We start from the raw sequence: 18,389 nt of genomic DNA, 5'->3' as shown, positions 1-18,389 counted from the left end.
TGTTTATTTGGTAGAATGTACATTTTGAGTCAAAGAAAAGAAATAAATCCCTTACAACAGTATGCAATTTTGGATTATGCATTGATTCAGGTCTTAGATTGATCGATAGATAACTTGTGCAAGTATAAATCAAAATGAATGTCAATTTAATTTCCAATGTTAACTATAAAATATTTGCTGAGTAATGACAAAGTACAGGAGAAGTAGAAAACAACATCAAAGTCTTTATTATATTCATAGAGTTGTCACTATTATTAGAAGCATTTCCATGCTGACGAGAAGTAGATACACATAATGAAAAACTGAAATCAGAATATACTGAGACAAGGTTACAGAGAGAGAGCATGCAGTGAGTATTTGTTAGGATGAGGATGTCCAATGATCATTCCCAGCTGTAACCAAGCACAAAGTAACATACACACTACAAAACCAGACAACAAAAAGTACACTTTGTGAATATATCAAAATATAGTTAATATATCTTGTTTATTAAGACGTATTCATGTGAAAACAACTAGTGCTGAGTTAGTTTATATGAGAATGAGTTCAACATATTTTCAGACATACACCAATCAATTATTGGTGATTTACAGGACCACAATGTTTTAAATAAATATAAATAAATAAATCACTTCAACTCTTTCCCTTCCTGCTGACCATTTTCCTAATCCTTCATCCATGTTTGATTTCCTTCCTTCCAGGCAGTAATCTGTTTCAGTTCATTTCTAAGAAAACCAACTTACAAAGACTTGAAATTCACAGAAAGATCCATCAGTCAAAAAATTTTGGTTAATTTGAAGTTACTTCTTTTTGATTTCGGGGCTAGCTGCCAGCAAACAAAGATGGTTGAAGCAACAAACCATTATCAAGCAATTCTACTGAAAATGCTGAAAATGTTTAATTGTTTGAAGATTTACAACACTCCAAGCATCCCAAGCCATGTCTTATGTAGCAGATTATCATACATAATGATACCTTTGAGTGCAATAGATTGATCTGTGTCGGCACAGTTAAATGGACAATCTCAATTATAGATGAATGAGAAGATTAGCATAGACAGGAATTAGTGTATTTTGTGATATGATTTTTGCCTTCGTGAAAGGGAGCATTAATGTGTTTGTGATTGTTAGCTAAGACAATTTTGAGTACAATATTACTATACGCAACAGTTCAGCAACCTTTTTGTTACTTTAGGTGTCCACATTCACAAAATCTGCTTTGCTTATTGTTTGGTTTAATGGGTTCAGTTTTGACCACAACGCAGCTGTTGGCTGCCAGGTGCCTTAAATAATAATAATAAGTGAACAAGTTGAGACAAATGAATCAACAAAACTTAAGCAAAATACAAAGATTCTGACTTGTTGATCTTCTTAGGGATGAAAAGAGACCAGACACTTCCTAGAAACAATGAAGTAACTAAAAGCTAGAAGAAGGCTTCGGAAATGAGTCAGCAGAAATGTGGAGTCATGAGACAGTAGCTTGTGGCTGAAGAACTAAAAAAGTGATGAACTGGTCCTTGAAATGGAGCATATAAAATAGAGAATATGTCATGAAGAATGATCATATAACAAATTTTAAGTGGAAGATGAATATCCAGTGACCCACTAGTGACACTTAATGGCCAAGTCAGAAAAAGCTCAATAATTTACACAGTAGTTAGAACACCAAGTTCAAACCAACAGAGGCTTCACTGGGACATATTGACTACACTGTACGTTTACTGTACAAAAATGAACTTCCACCATTACTGTTGTCTACCAAACGTCAATGTTCACCTAATATGTAGTCAGCAGATCCTGACTCTGGAGCTTTAGCATTGAGCAGTGTGCTGCAGCAGCTTATTCCTAGCGACATGCTTCCTATGTGGAAATTATAAGCAGATTTATAGTCCGACCATTCGCTATACCTCAATTCATCAATTGTTCATGTTTGGGTGGGATGTCGGATGAAAACTGCTGACTGCATGAATGCAGGAGGGTAAAGCTGTGGGTTATTTGCATAATGTTCTAAGATAAATTTTGAGTCTGGCTTTAGTTGGGTTACGTTCACCAACCTGTTCAAAACACAAGATTTTCAGAATAGACTGTAGTTGTCAGGAAATGTTCACACAGCTGAAACGCTGTGTTTCTGTAGACAAAAGACCTGGGGTTGCCAAATTACTGAAAAAGTTATTTTTCAACAAGCTTTTTCCATTGTTTTTTCTTTCATTTCTGCAAGCACTAAAACACTGCCACACAAATGAACCCACAGCTCATAGCAAAGCTTGAGAGGTGGATGATATACTTTATTTCCCTTGTTCTTTTTAAATCAATGTAACCTTTTTTTTTCTTGTTTAGCAGCCACACTCCAAGCTAAGATCTGAGTTGGAGCAGAATCTGAAAGCTATGGTCTGATTGTGGGCTGACTAAATTCTGCTACTGATTTGATTATTTGTAAAGTTGAAGCTGATTCCACGAGCACAGATAGAACAGTCATCAACAGCAGTGCGTAGGAGCAAACAAAACGTGTTTCCGATAGCCATAGCTGCGAAGGACAAGTCAAAAGACCGACAGAGAAAAATATTCCACAAATCCAACCAAACCAAGCAGCATTCAGTGTGATGGGTGTCCCATCTGCTAGCTGCAAATCTACATAGAAACAGCCAGAATCCAGTGGAAAGAATCTAAACAGCTTCAAAGCCTGGTGAACTCTATACTATACCAAAAAGAGCTATTGGTTTTACATGAATATGAATTGTTGCAAGAAGAAGGGATTTAATAAATACTTCATATATCTTGACAGTCTGATTAAAAAAGTCAACAATTACACATCTCACAGTTTTATACCTCTCTAAATAAATATGTGATTAAGTTGCATTACTGGGCTCTAAGTATTTTATCCAAATGAGAACATTGTAGTGGTGTGGTGTTGAACAAGGAAAAACAGTGGGAACATATAATTCATTAGTTAGGATAGTTTACCATTGAGGTGAACAATGATTTGTAATAAACTGGAGATCTGACCTGTAAAACATGCCAAACAAAATATTATTCATAAATAATAGATGACTAACCTTGGTCATCTAAAACCAGATGAACAATCTATTTGCCTTTGGGTGAAAGCGTCTTTATCGAATTGGTAATATGGCCAGTTAGAAAAGAAAATATGTAAAATTACAAAAAAAAAAAAAAAAACACAAAGCGCCAAAATAAATTCCCATTAGCGCTTGTATTTTTGAGACCACCAGTCACTAAGTGACTTGTCAGGTTACTTTAATTTGAAATCATCTGAACATTTTCTTTGACTCGCCCTGGGCAACCTTGGCAGAGGTATGAGTGTGTTCATCTCTCAGGATCAGTGTGCTTACAGAGTGTGAGGAGACATTAACACTGGAACCAGTTCCACACAGAAATAGGTACACTATATATATTGCTGTTTTCAGATATACTCATACCTTTAGAGGTTTTAACATTAAGCGCACATTTAAGTTTTGATAAGTCGTGTTTTTGTTAATGCTCACATTCACAAAATGTACCAGAAGTAATATTTCAATAGGGAAAGAGGGATGAGAGCAGGGTAAGATAATGAGTGGGGAGACCAGGGCACCCAGGGTTTGAATATAAAATGGAGAGATAGAAGAAGATGAATCTTGATGAAGGCAGTATTATGGATTGTTAGAATTATTAGTCATTTTCAAGACACCAGGCTTTAAATGGAGTTTGTTTTCAGATGCCAACAAGACAACAGCAACACAAAAACATTAACACAGCATTTAACAGGGCTGAAAAAAATTTTGTTTGAACAATTTTGACTTTAAAATTGCCCCAAAGGGGAGTGATCATTTTAGGTCTGTTAGCAGTTTTGGTTAATGACAGATTATAATGACAGCTCTTGATAAGATTTCTATAATGCACTGTAATTTTATTCAGTTATGAGTTATGATTCGCTAATGATGACAGTTATTCTATAGCATTCAGTAACTATAATATCTGTCTATAGTACATCTATTAAACTGAGTCTCTTAGTATTCAGCAAAAGAGGAAAGGCGCAGCTGTTTTTTTGTTTGTTATGATTCCTGGTTATAGAGAAACAAGCACAAATTAAAAATAGGTTTCATCTTCAACATGTGCGGACCCATCAAATGGATCAGAGTTACGATCCCTATGTGCGACATGAGACGCTTCATAGAAACCAAAAACCATTTCATCATGTTACTGGTGAATGACGAGCGTTGAATACATGAGAGATTAGAAAAAAAAACAACAACATATAACTAACTGTAAAACTATGGTAACATAGCAGATAAACCCTGTTTTCACTTTGACATCCGAGGTTTAAGCATGCAGGTGATGAAGTTAATAGTGAAGTTTACCACATCTACAGATTAGATTTTACATGTGTAGACATTATACTCTGGCTCCAAAACATGTTAAATCCTCAGAAACCATGAATGCATGGTTCTATTTCAGCCACACTCTGATGGTGCATTGTACCTAAGTACAATCTGCACCAGATAGAGATAATCTTACACATGGAAATATGACATTTTAGAAACTGTTGCTGAGAATAATAAAAATCAGATCATTTGTGTCTTCACATGCTCTTTCACTAAAGCATGGTTTAATATCACTGTCCGGACTCCAGGATCTAGATGGGCAATATTGTTTTGATCAGGTTCTTATCAGAGTATGTTTCTCGATCTATGCATTATTCTGATTTATGCATAAATATACAAACAGAAATCTGTCAGTCAAAAACTGTGTCCCATTTCAAGGGCGGCATTCTGGCTACATTTGAAGACCAATTGCACCACAGTTGCTGAGACACGCCTGTCCCACTTTGAAGGCTCCTTCAAATGCAGCCGACTAACGACCCAGACCATCTCATTGTGGCTCAGCCTTCTACAATGGCCACAAAGAATCACACAGAATCCACTGAAAGATGCTGCTCCTGTATTGGGACACAGCTAACCCATTTTATTCTCTTTACCAGCAGCAGCTAATGTTGACTGATAGGTAATTCATTTGGTTAGAATTTGGCAGACCCAAATCTATTAGCAGCAAAACAACACAAGAAAAAATAATGTTACATAATGTTGATTATCCATAGAGGAAGTAAACAGCAGCTTTCTGCCCTGAAGAACTGTTACAACATGGAATAAACAAGACAATGGGATGATAGGACAAGTGAAAGGAGATAGTATTAGGAGAACTGCTTTAACAGAGCTGTTTCAGTGTCATTAAAGGAATGCAGGACGTTTTGTTAAGTTCCAAGGCACTATAGATTTTGCTATAGAACGGCTAAATTAGAAAGATTTGGGCTGGGACTGGGTTTCACTACGAGAAGTTTAATCAGCAATAGCAATAGTCTGAGGAGACTCAGAGGGGACAGAAAAGAAAAATATGGAGAGAAGAAAGAGCAGAGAGACCGATCTGGTGCAGGAGTGGAGCACTGTTAGGAATGCATCTCAGCACGCAGCATCCACGGAAACCAACAGCAGAAGAGTAACCTGCAGGAGAAGACAGGAGGATGCACAGAAAGGGGAGGGGCCAATGATGGTGGGAGTTGTAAGGGAATCTGGTTATAATGTCTGGTAAAAGAGACTAATTCACATTCTTTACTCACATTACACATATGAGTACACAACCTTGATGGTTTTAATCCAAACATTACGGATAAACGGAACAAGTATTATCTTCCAAAGTATCATCTACCATGGTCTTCAGATTCTGACTGGCCATGTGAATATTAACATTTAAGTTGTAGTTAAATATTTTTCTTAACTTAAGTAGCGTTGTTATTGAGGGTCTACTGCAATAATGTGACTTTTCTGAAATCAGGACAAAGGATAAGAAAACCCTGGGTAACAGAAGTCTCTGCCGGAACTGGAGTGTAGATGTGGTGATTTACAGGGCACGACTAACTGTAAATTCTGAAAATGAAATACAAGTCTCTTTCCACAAAAACTGTAAATCTATGTCTGGAAGCCTTCTTTCACTATCAGCATCCTCTGTGATTAATACAGACAGCGGTGTCAGACTCACCGGGATATGGAGCTTTCAGAGGTCAGGTCTTTAGGAGAACGCATTGTGTTGAAGTTACGCTTGGGCTGTGACACTACAGGATTCAAACAGACTGTGTATTAAGATCACGTCATTGGTTCAAAGGTAAATACGGGCAGGATATGCACAGCAAAACAAACATGTTGACATTCTGCGGCGTATCAGTACACAGTCCAGTTTTACTCTAGTAACCACAAATAGACAAACATAGCTTTCCTGGTCATACATCAAAATAGTGGCTACAAATGCAGAATAAAGGAAACTCTATTCAATTACGTAAACCTAGTCTTCTAACCTGGGTGAACATGGGTTCATTTCAATTTCTTAAAAAAAAAAAAAAAAAAAAACCCTAAAAGCTGTCAGTCTCAGGTTTCACCCTGTGTCTTCTTGACCTGATAGGTGTGCAATACTTACTTGTGACCTGGTGCACCTTTTTCACCATAGAGTTGTCACTCTGTGAGCCGTCTTTAGGACCTCCAATTCTGATGAACACAACAACGAAAAGTGTTTATGTGTTGTAAGACTATGTGGAAAATATTCCAAATTGCTTTAGTGTTTTAATCACAGCCTCACCTCTGGACGCGGGAGGGTGGAGCAAACACTCCATATTTGGGCAGGCAACTGAAATAACGCACTCCAAACACAGAGCCATCATGTTTTCCTGTCGGCTGATCCAACTCAATGCCAAACCAGTAACCTGCAGGGACACGCTTAGTTCCAATCACACATTTCTATGAATGTAAATGTCACAGCATTTCTTAACCTTATTATTAGAAAGTCTTATCTGCCTGCCTCAGTCCAGGGGTAAAACTGGCTGGGGGTTGAGCTCTGTCCCCTTCAATATTGTACTCGAATATCACTCATGCATTTTTTAAATTAATTCAATATATAAGCAACTGACTCCCATGCAACCCCTGAACCATAGACAAACTGAAACGCTGACCATGTTGAGTAATGTTGCATGTTATTATGGTAACAGCAGACCTGGAGCAAAGTCGGTCTTGCCATAGAAGCGGACAATGCCATGTTTCTGCCCAGCCACCAGGACCTGGTCTCCAACTTCTACATTCAGCCCCTCTGGATCAAGACTGACAACTGATGACTTCTTCCTCTGGGCTGAGAGCACACAGGAAACACACTCACAACGACGCTGCTATAATAGTGATGTAGATAACTCTGACATTGACATTTATTTTCAGTTTAAGTCTTCAAAGTAAGGACAGTTGCAAAGCCATTTAGTCTGTGCCATTTATTGATATTCTAACAACAGGCTATAAAATTGAAAGACGTTACCTTTCTCTCTCTCCTTTTCCTTCTTCTCTTTCTCTTTCTTGGTCTTCCCAGCAAGACGGGAGGCCAAGTCCATGCGGGGAGTTCGGGGTGTGGAGGTGACAGAAGAAGGGGTCTGGTCCACAGCCTTGGAAATCTTTGACACTGGGGCAAAAATCCCTGCAACACAGAGAAGACAGACAAGTTAACAGAGATGGGGGGACTCAAGTCGATGATTTGACTCGAGTCGCCACATTTGTGACTTGTGACTTGCTTAATCAACATTAACAAAAGACTTGACTTGGCTTTGACTTGCCCTTCCTGACCTGCGACTTGACTTCACTTCACTTCAACAAATAAATTATTAGATGAACATTGCTTTATTGTGCGTGAGTGCTCCTGACCTGCAGCATATCTGCAAACCTGGCACCCCCTCCTCCACACTGTGCGACAAGGCATGCCTGCATCAGTCTAGTGTGTGAACAGCAGAGAGATGGAGGGTACTCTGACCAACCCCATCCCGAAAATCATACATTTTAGATTCAAAGATCACGCGACAACACCAAATAAAAGAGGAGCTATATGCAAATTCTGCAGTGTTAATGTTACTGATACTGCAATCACTATGTCGAATTTCATCAGACATTTTAGGACAGCACATACAGAAAGGTGAATAACATGCTGCAAAGCTAGATATAGGCTATTGTGTAACCTCATTACAGTAACAACACCTGAAAAAAAAAAAAACGTTTTGTTTCCGTGTAACCGTTATACGGAATCAAAACTTTATTTTCAGATGTTATGCTTTGTAGGCAGTGATAACAACCTCCAACAGCATCATCTGCCTTGCTCTCTTGCTCTCTTGCTTCACTAGGCATGCATGTACTTAGCAGGTACACGAGTCAGTTTTGGTGTTTAAGCTCATGGATGCAAAACACATGTCTGGCCAAAAAAAGAGAGAGCTAGTTGTAACAGAGAGAAAGGCAGAGGATGTGGCAGCGCATTTAAGGAGGCACTAAATTCGACTTCACATAATATAAGGACAAGATGGAAAGATAAACAACTGCTATGCACTTTGTGTACATCAATTTCAAATCAAATCAGATTTATTTGTATAGCGCCAAATCATAACAAAGTTACATCAAGGCACTGTACATATAGAGCAGGTCTAGACCAAACTCACTCACTCACTCATCTTCATCTGTATCCAGGTCATGGGGCTGCTGGAGCCAATCCCAGCTCACATCGGGTGAGGGGCAGGGTACACCCTGAACGGGTCACCAGGCCATCGCAGGGCCAAGGACATACAGAGACAAACAGCCACCCACACTCACACCTACAGTCAATTTAGAATGGCCAGTTAACCTATACATAACCTATACCTAGGGGAGTAAACTGGAGTACCCGGAGGTAACCCACACAGACATGGGGAGAACATGCAAACTCCACACAGAAAGGACCCAGGCCGGGAACCGAACCCACACCCTTCTGCCCCCCCTGAGCAGAACATGTTGCTACAATTTGAACTAGGTCTCTTTTGTTGACAATACAATACATTTGCATCCCTGATCTTAAATACCAAAACTGACGAGTGTGCCTTCTAAATATCTATTATGCATGCAATGAGGCTACATATTAAAACTTTTTACTTTCAGATGTTATGACTACTTTGTAGGCAGTAATGGCATGCTGTGCAGTGAATACATGAGTTTAAAATGTATCTTTTCTCCCCCCTCTGTCCCAAATGTTTAGGTATGAAGAATACCTTCACTCAAAAGCAGCTCCTATGACAGACTCAAGTCACAGATCTCCCAGTTCATCACAAGCAACAAGCAACACTACACTTACTGACATTTGAAAAAACAAATGACTTGATCTGTGACTTGACTTGCTTGACTAAAGCTGTGCTTGGATTTGACTTGCTTGATCCTCCTTACAGACAACTTCATACTGCATACTGCATCCATACTGCATGTATGGGACTTACTCCCATCTCTGCAAGTCTAAGGTATTAACTAAGATCAGGATATTCTTGTGCCATATTTATGGAAAACATGGAGAATCATTTCAGTTTAAGTAAAATATTTAAATTCAGATCAATTTTGCTCAGTGTGTGTTCATCAATCATGATTTCATTCTATAGTTATGCTGTTAGGCCAAGTGCCTTCAACAACCACTCAGCCCAACAAAAAGGTCTCTGGCGCTGTAGGAGTTCAAACACTTGCGCAAGGCGACTATGGCAGCAGCTCTTACCTAGTTTAGGAGGGCAGATGAAGTAGCGGACACCACCCACACTGCCATCATTCTTTCCCTCGGGCTCGTCAAGCTCCACACCGACCCACTGACCGCTGGCAAACTCTGTTGTACCGCAAAACCTCAGAGTGCCGGTCTGCATCAGACACAGAGGGACATAGATGTGGAATGAGAGGGGAAATCTTTCCCATGCTTGAAAAATGATTGTAGTGTTCCTTTAGCTGATTAGGTTGAATGAAGGCAGATAATATGGGTTTCTGCTGCTGTATTTCATGAAGGGGAAACGGAGCAAATATCACTCAGCACATATAACACAGCTCTACAACAGATGAAATGAAGGTGAACAGATTATAATTGGTCATTTAACAGGAAAAACATGTTGTCAATGTGGTGAGTCGGTTAGGTTAGTCTACGGTCCAGTCGGAGCCCAGTCCAACCAACCTGTCTGAGGTTTGCAGCCGGGACGTCATCTCTGCTCTGGTCTCTCTTGAGCTACACAGTGAGAACACACTGTTCAGAGCTGACACAACTTTAATGTGTTCTGCAGCCATGCATTCACTTAAAGCATAAAGCCCTCGGAAGCTGATTGGCATGGTTGTTTTTTATATATATATAAAATTAAAACCACTGAGGATCAATTTAAGAACATGCCTCACATGGAATCTATTTAAAAGAATGTCGATGGTCACACTTAGGAAGGTCATGTTAGGGTCACACTATCTTCAACAGGCTTTTTAATTTCATCTAGAAGTGTTACATTAGACAATTAAAATTCTTAGAGATCGTGTAACTTGCATGTAGAGGCCTTTTCTGTTCTTTCTGACTGGTGGGATAGTCCAGAATACCTCTCATTATGGCTGTAACTACCAAATGTTTGGTTGGTTAGTAACATATGTTCTTCTTTTGTGTCATGCACCAACAGTTGATGTGATACTGCTCCCAGCTCTTCTGGTAGTGCATTGCAGTAATTTTGTTTGTGCAATCTTTTTTAAGCTCAGTTGGGCTGGAAGGGGACAGGACCTATTTATGCACAATAAATAACATTTCAGGGCAATTCAATACTAGTACAGTATAAACCTCTGATTTGGGTGGTCACAAGTGGTCAGCTCTATGTACAGAGGGAAATGCAACCAGGACACATTGAGATCTGATCACTGGCCCAGATCTGACATGAACAGACCCGTAAGTGGTGGCAGAAATGTCTTTGCTGAAGGACAGTCCCCCTGATTGCTAGCCTCTGTGATTGCCCACCTGCTGTAACAGTGACAAGTCAGTATTTTCAGTGAATGCAGCATCAAGAGGCGAAAGCAACTGTCATTAAAGACTAGCATGTTGACAGACTTATTAAATTTCTATTCTCAGTATGATGCAAATCTTCTGTGCTGCTTTCGGTTTATAACAGCCTAAAATCATCATACCTTTCTCAGATTATTATTTTTTTTTTTGTAGGAGTTTTAAATGTTTGTTCACACACTGGGCTGACACAAAAAATCTCTGACCCCCAGGGTGCCTCTGACCTTCATATCATCCAGCACCACACGCTCTCCCAGCTTCAGCCCCAGCGAGGACAGCATCAGGTTTCCTGGGATGTTGTCGTAGTTGGGAAGTGTGGCTCTAGGGAGGTTACAGCTCAGAGGGACAGCATCCAGCAGCAGCTGCTTCAGCTCTTTGGCCACCATGGCTGCCTCTGCCTTGTCCAGACTCATGTCCATTGGGTCTGGAACCACCTCCGCTGGAACCTGGCCCTTATCATTCTACAGAGAGGGAGGGGACAATTTCTCTGCTATTACTAACTTCTGCAGTTATTGTTACAATACCAGTAACCAGTAACTGTGTATAGCCTGATGATAGCTCAAGTATTTTAATCCAATCTCAGAGAATAGTCTTTTGTCGTGGTCTTGCCCTATGGAACATTTTAATTAGGTATTTAGATTTTTATTTTGAATCTAATGACCTTGCTTTTTCTCTTTGTTTGTTTTACTCCTTGTAATTTTTTTTCCTCCACAGTGACTGTCTGCCACACCCCAGTGTTTTAAACAAACATCTTGTTATCTGCTTTGTTACTCTTCAGTTTTGCTCCGGCTGTGTGTAATATATCCTAATATCTCCGATCTGCCTGGGGTAGCACAGCGGTGAGTGGTTACTGCTGTTAACCCACAATAAGAAGGTTGCATGTTTGGTTCCCAGCCTGGGTCCTTTCTGTGTGGAGTTTGCATGTTCCCCCCGTGCCTGCGTAGGTTTTTTCCAGGTACTCTGGTTTCCTCCCAAAGATGTCCAAAGACATCATGTGTAGGTTAACTGGTGACTCTAAATTGTCCATAGGTGTGAGTGTGAGTGGCTGTTGCTGTACCTAGCCCCCACCCAATGTAAACTGGGATTGGCTCACACGCCCCCCTTACCCCCCCCCCCCCCCCCCCCACCCCCCCACCCCCCGTGACTTTTTAACGGATAAGATGATGAATAAATGAATGTTTTGCCTGAGGGTGCAGTGGTTAGCACAGTTACGACATAGCAATATGTTTGTTTGAACTGTTTATGGAGTTGGCATGTGCTCCCTGTGCACTCTGTAAGTGTGAACCTACTCATACGTAGAATACATGCATACACATAAACAGACACACAAACACGCACATTTTAATCCATACTTCTACCTCATTTCAACATGCAAATGTTTTATATTTTTACTTTATGTTTAAAATGCTGCGCTGTCTTGGAAAATGTTGCACTTTTGATTTCCTTTTTTATTAGGTAGATTCTTGACATCTTTTATTTCTGTTGTTTTTAATATTTAATAAATATATTTCAATCTATATTTAACACAAGCATTTCAATGCCCATATACATTTGTACCTGAGCAAACAGCAATAATTAAGTCTAGAAGTTTTGCCTGTATGGTTTCCCTCCAGGTACTCCAACTTCCTCTAGGACATACAGGTCATGTTAACTGGTTTTGAGTGTGAGTCAGAATGAAACTGCTTGTTTGTCTCTTATTGTCACCGTGTGACAGGTTGGTGATCTGTCCCAAGTGTAACCTGCCTTTGCCCAATGATTAATGAGAGGATTTCCACCAGCTCGATGACATCAGCTTTGTAGATATAAATCGGCTGTATTTTTTGGGACCTTGAATTACTTTTGGTTTGCCTGTGTGGTATTGCTTTGTTTAGATTTTACAAATTTGATCATTTGTGTGTTGGATTTTAATAAATCTTTTTAGTTTTAGTTTTTCATATATCAATTAAAAGCCAGAAAAAAACACTCAAGCAAACAGTGATAATCTGTGGCATTTTTTGGATAGTGCCAGTGACTTATTTTACCCGGACAGTGGGGTTGGCTCCATGCTCCAGCAGACATTTCACTGCACCTAGACACAGGTTGGAAGCAGCGATGTGGAGGGCTGTACCGTAGTGGAAATCACTGCATGTTGAGTTCATCACTGTGAAGAACATAGAGAGTGAAGAGGTCACCAGTGCTGCTGATAATTGTCTGGAATACTGAGAGAGAGGAGAGCTGTGATAGAAGAGTCTCAAGGATTGCTATGCTGGCCTGTCCTCCATTCTTCATTAAAACAATCCATGTCCTTGTATGTTCATGCGTTTGTGTGTGTGTACCTCTTGGTTTAGCAGCTTTGAGCAGGATCCGGATCAATTCTGGGACATCGAAGTAAGCAGCGTAATGTAGGGCATTCATGTTGGTCCAGCGACTCCTGAGACTTACATCAGCACCCAAAGAGATGAGCTGACTGGTGAGGCGGAGCGCTGCCGCTGGATCGCCTGCACGCACAATGAGCATGAAACTTAAAAACAGCATATGAGCAGGGACCCTGATGTTGGAATTTTAGAGTTTGTTTGTGATGGAATTAAAGTAAATCAGTCATGTTTCTTTCAGGTGCTGGACAAAATCTTGGCACAGACTTTTACATTAGATTTTGCTTGGTTTTGGTCTCTTCATGAGTTTTTCTAATGATAATGAAAAAATACAGCGAAATGACGTAAAGCAGCAGTACAGGTGTGCAGTGTTGTGCTGGATCCATGTTTATTAAAAATCTTACCAACTCCATGTGCTCCAGCCTTACAACTGTAGTGCAGCAGCGTCATGTCCGTTAAACCATCACGGTCATTGACGTGGCAGCCCCGCTTCAAGATCTGAGACGCAGACAGAGAAAAAACCCTTTAACACAAACACTTTTCTTACTGTAAGTGGTCATATGTATGGCTCATATTGTCACCATGATTTTGGCAGCAAGACTGACAGTGGCTGTTAAGGTGATTTACTCAGCCTTTACTAGCCCTTCTTTCCTTCATGATTTGTCTTCAGTTAATTTAACAGTGGATGTTGAGGGAGTTTTCCAATGACTATTTGTCATTTAAAAAATGCACTGTGCACTGTCTCCAAATAAGTAAACCTTTTCACAAAGTACATTAGACTGGTAACAAATTCGTATGAATGTTATATTTATTTTCATAGTATTACCTCCCTGCAGGAAAACCCTTTTGCTGAGTGGGAAGTGTTACAGATATTTGTAATTCAGGAATTACACCTGAGGCTGACATGCACCACCAGCAGCAGTAATCCATAACAATTTCTAGCTTAGAAGACATGTTGACAGTTAAAGCAGCTAAAACAACAAAATATTTTACACATTTTCATTGTTTTATATTGCATCTGGATATCCAAGATTTAGATTTTTCTCTTCTTTAGTCTCTGTCTCTTCCGTGTTTTGTTTTTGGGTTGCTGTTTTTTGTTTGGTTTTTTTTTTTTGCTTTTTTACACTTCCAGGCTGAGTCAGATTCCTGCTGAATCATGGTAGAGTCTCAATGACTTACAATCTCTCTCTATCTATCTTCCTGTTTCCCTCTTGTCTCAATCTCTCTCTCCCTCTGCACCACTTTCTCTTTTCTTTTCTATGTAGCCATTTTTACTGGATCATTATCGCAATGTTTGTATGTGTACTTGTTTCACTGTAATTGTGGGAGCTTGCCTCCCATTTTTGGATCGATATGTTGCCACCATTAGTGGTAATTCACATCAGTGCTAAGGTTACTAGTTAGTACAGGAAATGGTAGTCATCCTAGCCTTTATGCTTCACCAATTTTTTTGGCAGGTACTATCACCTTTAGGTTTTGCTTTTCTTTACGTTTAAATAATAATTCACACATAATGAAATGTCAGTTGGTAATGGTCAGAATTCTACCTTTGTTCTTACAGTGAGCTCCATGCTGTGAGATTTCATTGTTCATTATCTGTGCTTGCTTGTGTGTGTGTCCAGAGAGTTCAATCTGGGTCAATGTGGCAATGACAAGTGAATAAGGATCAGGCTCCATGCCAGAAAAACAGGCAATAAAGACACAAAAAACACAAGCAGTTTTCCCTTAAAGATGACCAAAGGTCTGTGAGCCACTGTTGTTGTCTTCTTACCTTAAATAACTTTAGCATTACATTCTTACAAAGGATAAATAAATTATTACTTTTGTCTGTTTTTGTTTAGTTCTGGGGCAACACAGCGGAATAATGGTTAATTGCCCCACAACAAGAAGTTCATAGTTCAGTTCAGTTCCCAGCCTGGGGCCTTTCTGTGTATGCATGTTCTCCCCGTGCCTGTGGGGTTCCTCCAGGTACTCTGGTTTCCTCCCACCGTTCAAAGACATCATGCTTATGTTAATTGGTGACTCTAAATTGTCCATATGTCTGAGTGTGAGTGTGAGTGTGAGTGGTTGTTGGTCTCTGTCTGTCTCTGTATGTTGGCCCTGGGATGGACAAGTGACCTGTCCAGGGTGTAGCCCACCCCTTCCGCAGTGTGAGCTGGGACTGGCTCCAGCAGCCCCCACGACCCAGAAACAGATAAGTGCGATTAATGCAGCCGAGGAGAGATACCTCCTGGGCCCCAAAGTAACACCAGCGGCAACGGAAGGGTTGAAAGCCATGGTTGTGTTTGGATGAGGTTCTAGGCTGAAAATTCAAATCAGATTGGTCCGACTTTAGATATCTTTGTGTTGGAGCAGTTGAACAGAAGCAGAGCTTTAACTGTGCTTTATGTTTTATGTTTTATATTTTATGTTGGTAATCATTCTTTATAAAACAAATTACCTCAAATGACTATGATTTTCCCCCTTTTTTAAGCATGGAGATCTGAGTCTACTGTAGGTAATACACTGACTATTGATGCCAGACACAACCCTCAAATGACTCTCAGTTTAAGACACAAATTTGTCTCTAATATTGATAACAATTTAAAGAATATGCATAGTAGTACTTTAATGTGTTAACTGTGCATTCTCACCTCATTGCCAATGACGTCAATCTTGTGCTGCACTTGGGGAACCCACTGCCGCACAATGGCAAACAGCTCCGGGATGGTAGTCTGAGAATCCATGAGGATCTCCAAACAGGCCGGGTCATTTGGGTCAAAGAAGGTGAAGGCTAGAGAACAAAGGCACAAATGAAAAGTTATAAAGAAAGCCTAAAGAAAGACAAGGAATCACTGGTAGAATTTGAAGGATATGAGAAGGAATTGAACCGAAAGGAAAGCAAACAAAAATAAAGGGGGGAAGAAGTTAAAGCAGAGCTGATGCCAGAAGAGCAACGGACAAGGAAAGACAAATTAGAGAAGCTAAAAACAACACAGTGGAATAGTCCAGATGGCGGTACCAAGGAGTACCAGTCACACTCATCAAATCAGAAGTAACCTGTGAGTTCAACTGTTTCTTTTCCTGCCAGATTTGCAGTCTCAAGTTCTACGGCAGATTTAATTTCACCAAGGAAGTGAAATCAGCTTCACAACAAAGTTTCCTTCAGCTGTCCACAGCACTTCAAACTTCAAACTAGTCCTGACATTTAATGCAGTTAACCAAAACTCCTTATAGGGCTATAAACAATAATGTAGCATTGAACAAGTATTGGCTGTGTAATGATATAGTGAAGTTTTTTTGTCCTGAGTAAAGAACAAAGTGTATGTTGAAGGTTTCTTTGTTTTCAATAAACCCGATGAGAAAGTGGAATGCTTGTGAGTTTCAGTCCCTCTTGTTTGACAAAGTGTGCTAAGTAGTGTTGAGGTAAAAGCAATATTTCTCGAAGACGCCTACATGGAAGACACAATCTTTTCTCTAGCTGCTTTTGTCTGAGCTACTAGCTCAGCTCTTGATTGACCAATGGAGAACCGTACCAGCTGCTGAAGGGCTATCATCTGACCCTGAACTGGGTTATTTCCTTATGTGTCAGGGACTTGATGCTACAAAATGCATGACAACAATAGCTTACTTGCTATGACTAATATTATGTAATAATCGCAAATCCAATTTGCTGTGGAACATATCCTACCAGGCTTATATTGGCTAATGCTTAAGGTCTGATCTTTATTGGCTCTTGAGTCCATAAGGTGACTTGATTTAGTTGTGTTCTATAACATTTTGCTGACTGAGAGTGTCAGAGCACACAAATACACACAGTAGGAATTAAGCTGCTAACTGAAAAAAGATCACTTGGATCAGTGGTTGTGGCTTTTTAAAATTCATGGAGGCTTTAGCTCACTCTCAGTGCAGCACAGTCTTTCTGGTTTAACAATACCATGCTGAACACGCCACAGGTTTGTACATTTAATTGGTGACTCTAAATTGTCCATATGTCTGAGTGTGAGTGTGAGTTTCAACAATGCTGACCTTGAAGAGAATGTGTGATATCTCATTTTCATCAATGACATAATATAGATGTAGTGTTTAAGTCATTAGGATGTGTGTGAAGCTGTGCTTGTCTTGGGTGATATAGTGTACCATAGTCTTTGGGCAGTGGCGCCTGGGCAGATGGGTGGACCATGGCTCGGCGGCGTGGCTCATGGACTGGGCTCTGGTACTCAGACAGTGAGAGAGGCTCAGGCTCTGCTTCAGCCTCAGGCTCTTGACCGACTGGTGCATCCTCCTCTTCCTCTCTCTCCTCTCTTTCCTCACGATCCTCGTCCTGCTCATCCTCATCCTCATCTTCGACCTCTGCCCTCTCTTCCTCTTCCCTCTCCTCCTCTAGCTCATATTCCTCCTCTTCATCTTTGTCCTCCTCTTCCTCCTCCTCCTCTTCAGTTAGAGCTTCCTCCTCCTCTAGCTGAACTCTCCCCTCCTCCTGCTCCTCCCGATCGTGCCTCTCCTTCTCCTGCACCTCCAGGTTCTCCTCTTTGGTCATGATGACGGATGCTGCAGCTGGGCCTGTCGGAGGAGGAAGGACAGGAAGAACAGTATCACCTATTTTTTATTTTATTCAACATTGAAACATTTTTCACTAATTACTCGTAGTGATCAACAAGAATAATTTATATTTACTGTATATTTTACTCTATATAATATATAAATATTTATTCTACATTTACATTTGTATTTGTCACATTGTCACAGATTGGATTTGATGACTCAAATCGAATGTATACAGTTAATTAACTAAAATGGCATTCTTGTCCATTTAATGAACAAGCCAACTTGCAGGTAATTCCAACTCGCAAAATTTATTATGAGAAACCATGTTAAGTTATGTATCCCTAACATAAATTCAAACACACACACTAATGAGGAAACAAGAAAGCTACTAGGTAAGGGAAGAGTTCATAGACGTTCCCAGAAGTCCAGTGAGTCAGCTACAGAAATCAAATTGTCTATGCAAACCTCAAAAGCACCATTAATTCTAGAAGTCAACAGTTCTAAATAAATGACATCCAGGAAAGTGAAGTGAGGGTAAGGTGAGATGGTGAAAGAGTTTCCATCACAATGCAGTTAGCCCCTTGGCAGCTGTCAGGCCGGCTAGTACAATGCACCTTTAGTGTAATACCAATCTCTGAAAGATAATTTAACAAAA

General features: G+C 40.1%; 1 protein-coding gene across 1 annotated transcript in view; it reads right to left on the bottom strand.

Moving 5' to 3' along the window:
- Positions 1 to 204: 204 nt before the first annotated feature.
- Positions 205 to 18,389, bottom strand: part of clip3 (CAP-GLY domain containing linker protein 3) — a 23,991-nt gene continuing 5,806 nt past the window's right edge. Inside the window, exons 2-15 of the mRNA XM_029518257.1 lie at positions 17,327 to 17,749; positions 15,841 to 15,980; positions 13,612 to 13,705; positions 13,172 to 13,333; positions 12,878 to 12,996; positions 11,081 to 11,317; positions 10,005 to 10,055; positions 9,564 to 9,699; positions 7,335 to 7,490; positions 7,026 to 7,157; positions 6,615 to 6,738; positions 6,456 to 6,523; positions 6,024 to 6,096; positions 205 to 5,488 (exon numbers count right to left, since the gene is read on the bottom strand). Of these exons, the coding sequence (XP_029374117.1) occupies positions 5,434 to 5,488; positions 6,024 to 6,096; positions 6,456 to 6,523; positions 6,615 to 6,738; positions 7,026 to 7,157; positions 7,335 to 7,490; positions 9,564 to 9,699; positions 10,005 to 10,055; positions 11,081 to 11,317; positions 12,878 to 12,996; positions 13,172 to 13,333; positions 13,612 to 13,705; positions 15,841 to 15,980; positions 17,327 to 17,726 (1,947 nt within the window). The 5' untranslated portion in view covers positions 17,727 to 17,749 and the 3' untranslated portion in view covers positions 205 to 5,433. The remainder of the gene's footprint in view (positions 5,489 to 6,023; positions 6,097 to 6,455; positions 6,524 to 6,614; positions 6,739 to 7,025; positions 7,158 to 7,334; positions 7,491 to 9,563; positions 9,700 to 10,004; positions 10,056 to 11,080; positions 11,318 to 12,877; positions 12,997 to 13,171; positions 13,334 to 13,611; positions 13,706 to 15,840; positions 15,981 to 17,326; positions 17,750 to 18,389) is intronic.

The sequence above is a fragment of the Echeneis naucrates genome, chromosome 13 (genome assembly GCF_900963305.1).
Source record: "Echeneis naucrates chromosome 13, fEcheNa1.1, whole genome shotgun sequence".
Taxonomy (NCBI): domain Eukaryota; kingdom Metazoa; phylum Chordata; class Actinopteri; order Carangiformes; family Echeneidae; genus Echeneis; species Echeneis naucrates.
This window is presented reverse-complemented; position numbering and strand designations above follow the sequence as displayed.